Source organism: Anguilla anguilla, chromosome 8 (assembly GCF_013347855.1).
Source record: "Anguilla anguilla isolate fAngAng1 chromosome 8, fAngAng1.pri, whole genome shotgun sequence".
Lineage (NCBI taxonomy): Eukaryota > Metazoa > Chordata > Actinopteri > Anguilliformes > Anguillidae > Anguilla > Anguilla anguilla.
Genome location: NC_049208.1, coordinates 31203190 through 31211126, shown reverse-complemented (window position 1 = coordinate 31211126; position 7937 = coordinate 31203190). Strand labels below are relative to the sequence as shown.

The 7937-nt window shown below is 43.0% G+C and overlaps 1 protein-coding gene across 2 annotated transcripts in view; it reads left to right on the top strand.

Moving 5' to 3' along the window:
* Positions 1 to 208: 208 nt before the first annotated feature.
* The window catches only part of adcy2b (adenylate cyclase 2b (brain)), a 59543-nt gene continuing 51814 nt past the window's right edge, over positions 209 to 7937 (top strand). Inside the window, exons 1-2 of one of the 2 annotated variants that reach the window (XM_035430753.1) lie at positions 209 to 656; positions 5386 to 5583. In XM_035430753.1, the coding sequence (XP_035286644.1) occupies positions 303 to 656; positions 5386 to 5583 (552 nt within the window). In that variant the 5' untranslated portion in view covers positions 209 to 302. The remainder of the gene's footprint in view (positions 657 to 5385; positions 5584 to 7937) is intronic. The other variant, XM_035430751.1, reaches the window with a different exon arrangement.

Here is a 7937-nt window from a genome sequence, read left to right as displayed (position 1 = left end):
TAGTGTGTGGATGAGGACTTTGTCATTCATCGCATATTAGTGCAGCTGTAGTAAACTCTCTTCCCCTTACCCCTCTTTCTTCTCCCTCTCTTTTCTATTCACTCTCCATTTCTTTTTCCCTGCCCTCCCTCCCTCCCTGTCTCTCTGACACTTTCTCTCTCTCTCTTGCTCCCTCGCTCTCTCTCTCTCTCCCCCTCAGCACTCCCTCCCTCTTCGACGCTCTCTCTCTCTCTCTCTCTCTCCCTCCCTCCCTTTCCCCGGGTCCCTCTCTTCATTCCACTTCCAAACATGTTGCCTGGACGATGCTGCGGTGCGGAGCTCCAGCTTTCCTGCCCGCGTACGGGACCGGCGCCGGCTCGCCGCATCTGACCGAGCCGGGGGAGGAGGACCCGGGCGCGCGGCGCGGGGAGGCGGCGGTCTCCGCGTGGGGGGAGGCCATGCGCGGGAGGCGCTACCTGCTGGAGAGGCCGGAGAGTGGAGCCGGTGGCGGCGGCGGGGGCAGCGGCAGCGGCGCGGGGGGGAAGCAGAAGTCCACCGACTGGCTGTACGAGTCCTACTACTGCATGAGCCAGCAGCACCCGCTGATCGTGTTCCTGCTGCTCATAGTGATGGGAGCCTGCCTGGCTCTGCTCGCCGTCTTCTTCGCCTCTGGGCTGGTAAGGATCTGAGGTCCACGCCACTAATGGGATGAAATGGCTGCAGAAATGATCAGACTGGTACTTCATTTAACTCCTAACACTGTTCAGACTGAACCAGGCAGCTTAAGAGCGTGCTTCGCTGGAGGGGATGTTGTTGGGCACACAGACAGAATAATACCCACACACACATGCACGCAATCACAGACGGACAGGTACACTTGCAGGCACATACTGTACATGTACACACGCATGCATGCAAACACACACACACACACACAAACAAAACACTAATACATACAGTCACACAGGCACATACACAGATACTTAGATACACAGTCAGGCACACACTGTACATGTACATACGCATGCACAAACACACACACACGCAAACAAAACACTAATACACATGCACATACTTAGATACACAGTCAGGCACACTTGCAGGGACATACAGTACATGTATGCACACACACACACAGACAGTACACACTTGTTATATAAAATGTTTTCTGTGCAGGTTTAGCCGTCAGGTTTCTTGTGCGTTTGTCTGTAGGTGTATTCTCCAGACACAACAGAGCCAGTTTGGGGTAGAGAGTGCCAGGATTTACAGCAGAAAGTTGACGCAGAAACAGAAAAATGCCAGATATTTATTCAACAACACCGCCACCACTGTGCCTAGTTATTTGATCAAAGCAGTCTTATCATTTGGAGAAAAAAAGGGAGTGAATCCTTTTTCGTGGAACACTCTGCGACATTTATATTACTGTACAATTCTGTATGATTACGAATTCTAAAAGTGTTTGGTGGATGTGACATTTGCTGGCATATACCTTCTTCTAGTCTTTACACTTTTGCTGTACGGTAGCTCATGTCAAATTTAAGTGTTGAATTTTTTTAAATGTGTCATATCATGAATAGCATTAAAAGGTGGATCATTTTCTTTATACATTCTGGCCCTCCTGGTACAAAATATTGTATGTATGATATTAACTTTTCGTGACATATTTTGTTCTTGATTATGATGGCTCACCTCAACTGTCTTCTCTGGGTGTACTGATTTAAAAGCCTTTGCAATAAATAGCACATAAGTGGGGGGGGAAATTGGAAAGCCAGCAGAATGAGATGTGGTTGATGTAGCATCACAAATTCATCCCGTATTTAAAATCAATGAACTTGTCAATAACATAATTGCAGTCATTATTTTAGTTACCCTGTGATTCTTCAGAATGTCAATATCACTTGGTGCTGTTTCTTTAGGCAAAATATGGTTGTTATTTGCAGCCTTACTTGCAGCTTACTCTGAAACTGGTGTTTGTGCTTACTTTTTTAAAATAATACACAACTTTCTGTGATTGAAAAGCACACATGTGACTTGATGGCAATGATAAAAATGGATAAAACTAAATCCCCACATAATCTGATCATTCAAGGGCATGAATGTTTTGTAAAAAAAAAATTATGGTAATCCATTAAGTTCTCCTTTAAACAAAACAACAAAGAGTACTACGTGATATAGAATTGAATGCACCTCCTTCAGAGAATATGTGAGGTTTTGCAAAGGGAAACCACTTTTCTTTACTGTTCAAGCTCAAGCGTTTTATGTAACATGCTTGAATATCAGTAAAAATAAAAAATGACTCAGACTCTGTTGTTCAGCTCAGTGCCCTGTTATGATAAGAGAGCCACATTTGTGGGTCATATTCTGCCTAAAGGTCTGAAAGTCCTAGCATTCAAACGCAAGTGCACGCACACCCAATGCCCACAGCTTTACCAAACACTGCCTTAGACACAGCTTCCACTGTGCCGCAGTTGCTAATATTCTGACCAGATTCATTAATGTTACGATGAATTCGGCTTTGCAATGGAGTAAATGAGAAAGTACTGGCACTAGACGGGGCTTTTTATCTCCAGTCTGCAGTCTTCCCACCGTTTGATTCCGGTAAACACGGCGCGACCGTTTTCTTTCAGTTGAAAGCGCGTTCCCGGTAGCCTCGGCCACGAGAGGTAATTTCAGGTTCACGGTCTTCAGGGTCACGGTCTGCTTCGTGGCGTTTTCAGCTTCATAGCGATTCCAGCTTCAACTGAACACTTTGAATGTGTTCAGTTGGCAAAGAGAGCACCTGGCTACTATGTGCGGGCTGCTGCTAAAGCGCAATAATGGTGGCAGAATGTGGGGTGGATGGCGGACGGTGGGGGGTCGGGAGGGGCAGGGGGCGGGTTTCAGAGGGATAGGATCAATCTGATTATCCGCAGAGACGGCAGCGTCGCAGTCTCTGGCAGGCAGCGCTAATGCAAGATGATGGAGAAATCCACAGGATGCAGGTTCATCTGAAGGCCATTAGTCTGACCTGCTCAATTAGCCGTCTTGTTTATGATTTTATTCAAACACACCAGTTTTTCTCTGATCTTACATTAGAAGGAATTGTAACTACTCAGACATTAAATGGGTCTTTAGCAGGAATAGTGCTATTGCTATACTCACAAAAGGAAAACATTGTACCGCTAATAATATGCCATGATATAAATATAAATCTAATCTTGAGAATAGGTATAACAACTCACTTATGCCAATATGATATAGTGAGATGATCATGAATAAATGAAATGTTGAATCTAAATTAAATTATGAGAAACATCCAGGCTAAGGCAATACATATTTACTTATTAGAACGACACTTGTATTGTCTCATTCTGATTTTTACCTAATGTGCTGATTACTCATATTGAGAAATTGACCTCTGTAAACCAACTGAATACAGCATTACGTACCTGGCTGGATTTATGATTCACATATAGCTGAGAAGTAGCTTATTAATATTAAAGTACACACATTCACTGAATGAGCAGTCTGTTGCGGTTCATGCAAACTAAAGTTGCGTAACTAGGTGCACTGTCATTTAAAGCATTATGTTTTGCCACAGTCCAAACTGTAGCTGCTATTGTTACACCTCTAAAGGAATCACATACAGTATTTGTGTGCCGGGTATTTTGTTCTATGGTCCGTGGGGCTTCCACACTCTTAGGACATGCTTCCAGCAAGTGATTCTGTAACGTTCCTGAGGTTATTTCACATGAACCCACTCATCTTACATCAGGTAAGTGATGGTGCTCCCTGGCCTGCCATATTGCTAAGCAACGGATTATGGAGATGCATGCCTGTGTGTTGCAAACATATTATTTCAGAAGCATTTTCAGCACTGAAAGCTGTAAGTTCTTCTGTTCTTGACATTTTGATGTGAATCATTCCATTGAGGTATGGCATTTCTGACAGCCAAAGCTGGTACCTCATACAGGAAGCATTGATTCAGGTTTTAATAAATTCCTGTTTTGGGACAGTTAACTGCTTCGGAGAGATGGTGAATGAGACATGCACATTAATGACTGCATTTATTAATGCCAATTTAACATCAGTGCCTTTACTTTGTGTATGAACTATACAAGCTATTAAGTTATACTCTGTATCACAAAGTAAGAGGGGTTACTGTAAGTGTTAACATTTTCTTTACTGGTTCATTTGAATTATGTGGCCCTTTGTGTGCTGTGTGCCGAACCAATAGATGCCCAGGCTTCCCTTTCTTTAGAAAATATTCTGCAAAAGGCCCCCCGAAAGTCATTACTTTTTGTTGTTAGTTTGCTTCCTGTGTTCAGTACAACAAATCACTCCTCAGGTGGGAACTGAATAATCTCTTTTAGCATATTTGATCACATCACTCATATTACGATTCACTTCTTGCACGATATTCTAAAATTCCTATTGAAAAAACTCAAGGGCTTTACCAAACCGAATCAAGGGCTTCACTTTCATCAGTCAGTCAGTGGGGGAGAATTGAATGTTATGCGCTGAATTACTGTATCTCTCAGAGAAAGCACTGCCGGCTGTAGCTGAAGCTTCTCCCTCCCTGTCCTTTACAACAAGAGAAACTGGAAGGCACCAGAGAAATGTCACTTGGACCTTGAGATGTTTGAATTATCAGTGTGTGGCCACAAGGGAAGCTGTTCCATTCACGCGTCTGAACAGGCACAGCTTGACGAGGCTCAATCCCCTCGAGGTGAAGCTACCGCACCAAGCGGGGCTTTGGATGTGAGGTTGGGGTATCACCATGAGTCATGTTTGAATAGGTCGGGTCAAAGGTTCAGAAGTGTGCCGATAGCAGGAGGGGAGGTGGTGGGGGGGGGGGGGGGGGGGGCGCCAAGTCTGTGCCGAAACCAGCTAGCTGTCAGGAAGGGGATGCCTCTGAGGTGTGGATTCGGGGGGGGTGCGGTCTGAAAGCGCCCACATTGCGCTTTTATCCATTTTCCTGGCTTTGTAGTTTTCCTTTCCCTCCACAAGAGTCAGCTTTGCTGGCGCGGCGCATGCTGCCAGGATTGAGTTGCGGCTAGGATCCCTTTGACGCCTCCTCCATGCGGAGCGAACGTTCCTTGGGGTTTCTGCTGTTTCCTGCGTTATCAATCCCGAGCGTGCCGGCGTAAGACAGGGTTGTGGCTCCTTTCGAACGCGTTCGCTGAAAGAAGAACATTTCAATTACACTTCCAGCAGCCCTGGCAGCCTCCTCTCTGGGCTCGGACTCAAGCCCTCCAGGGCATGTAAAATACAGTCACTGGTTCTGCAGGGAGAACGGAATCAATTGTGACAAGTGTTTACTGATGGGGCTTGTGGCAGGTGAAAGGTCACAGTGGGGCTTTGTGTGTGACTCTCTTTTCTCCCTGCATCCCCCCCCCCCCCCCCCCCCCCCCCCCCCCCCCACAGGACATGGAAGACCACGTGGCGTTCTTAATCACGGTCCCCACGGCCTTGGCTATTTTCCTGACGATCTTCGTACTGGTCTGCATCGAGTCCGTGTTTAAGAAGCTCCTGCGTCTCTTCTCCCTGGTGATCTGGGGCTGCCTGGTTGCCATGGGTTACTTGTTTATGTTTTTTGGAGGAATAATCTGCCCCTGGGATCAGGTAAGACAAGCCTGCTATTTGAAATGATGCTAGGGGACGTTGTCATTGGTTGCTTGCTGCGTTGAAAAACACAACTGAATGAGAATCTGTTCAAGGGCCACCACGAGCTGATCTGTGAATAAATATAACCCAAGGAAAACATCTTGGACATTCAAACCATTTCTAAATTTGATCTTGGAGGCCCACTGACATAGTGTGGACTTGTATGGCTGTACACATTGTCAGTCCTTGCAGCATTGGCATCGATTCCATTTTCAATTCAGTCAATTCACAAAATGAATTGAAATTCAATTCAGGAATTGAAAAATCCTCATAGAACATTATTGCCGATTCCAAGAATTTAATTTCAATTATTTTTATGAACTGACTGAATTAAGAATGGAATTGATCCCAACCCTGGTTCCTTGGGGTTAATGTTTGACATCCAAGAAATGAGCATATCGAATGGCTATTCCAAGAAACGACAGCTTTTAAATGAATGCATATACAGTATAGCTAAGAAAAGGCTAAACTTAGCAGGTACATAAGTGTCTCCATGTACTGAATGATGCATTACTGAGTAAAACTACTGGAAAATGTTTGTAGAACAGCCCTAAGTGCCCTTGAAATGACAGAGAACAAGTTGATTTGTTCAGTCCCACCCTTGACATGAATCATAATTGCTTTTCATGTGTGATTCATGAGTGTACTACAGCGGGCACTGTTTATGTGGTGGCACTGCCTCTAGGATTGTCCATTATTCAGAAAGCATTCATGTGAGTGAGTGGGCCAGCCCTTGTTGTTCTTTGCAGCATAGTTCTCAACAGCTCATCATTCAAAAGCGTTATCATAAACAACAGGAACTAAAAACTAAAACAGATATCTTACATAACCTGAAGAGAACCGAGTAAAATATTTTTTGAGAACAGATATGCTAAGCAATTAGTGAAATTATCTGAGAAGCCTCTTGTAAACACTTTTGAACAATGTTATTCAAATTGAAGTTTAAAAAAATTTTTACTCTCACTGTTTTAATTATTTAAGTGACAAAATTAGTAACTAAATAACACTGCGACCCCAGATATTAAAATTAACCCCAAGGAACCAGGATTGGGATCAATTCCACTTTTAATTCAGTCAATTCACCAAATGAATGCATTTCTTGAACTGAAAAAAGGTTCTATGAAGATTTTTCCATTTCTGAATGTACTTTCATAATTAAAGAAAACTAATGGCCATCTGTAAATAATAGGATGTTGAAGGATAAAAGATAGTCAGGTCAGCCTGTCTATTTTTATCTATTCTTGACACATCTTGGATATGTTTTTCAGTGAGACCAGACTGAAAAACATATTAAGCCTAAATTATTCATACGTTTTCTGTTATAACTACTTCTGTTCATTCTGCTCTAGACAGAACCAAACACAAAGACAGCACATTTCTTTCAGTTTATTAACTAATGCTTCCATTATTTTAAAAAAACTTTTTTAATCTAAAGAGAGTAACCATAAAGTCTGTTTTGAATTATATGATTTTTCATAAATGATTGGTATTAAGAATGACACGTAACATGAGGGATTATTTTTTTCTGCTGGAGGTAAATCTCTCACTTGTCCATTTCACAGATTGAACATTGTTATTATTAATGGTAAAGAATAAATAAATAAATAATAAAACCTCACAGATTTGGGTTATGTTTTTTCAGAGAATCCACATGGGTTTTTACTTCAACTGCATGAGAGAAGTTTCTACTTTGCTTTTCCTACACCTCTGTTTGGACTGTGTAATTGGTATCCTCCTTTGCCAGAAGCACAAATGGTGCTCAATGTAAATTGTAAAATTCATAAAGATATTTTACAAAGCTATCAGATAATTTAATCCATGACTCACTTCTGGTATTCAGTCTTTATCATTTTCATTAACAACACAAACAGTAAAATACATTGATAAAAAAAAGCTGCTGCTGTCTGTAGAATACTGCTTGAGGAAATGGGCGAGTGTGAGAGCAGTTTTCTACTGGTACACCGCCATTTTATTGTCTACAATCAGTAACTTTCAACCTGGGAATCTGGTTGGCTGTAATCTTTTGTGTCAGGCATCTTAGATATATATGCGCAGGTTAGAACCTAATTTCAGCCGAAGCTCAGGGAACTCCAGGTGAAGACGACTGAGGCCTTTAACTGCAAGCCTGCGCCAGTCATATGGTGTGACTCTGAGGTCAAGTCTGGCAGACAGGCGTCCGCTTCAATGACACGTGCAGTTTCTCAGTGGTTCATTCACGTTTCCAGAACCCACAGAGAGAAATAAGAAATGAACCAAGGCGCCAATTCACGCAGACTGACAGGGGAGAGAGACGTGCCATTTGTTTGGGAAAT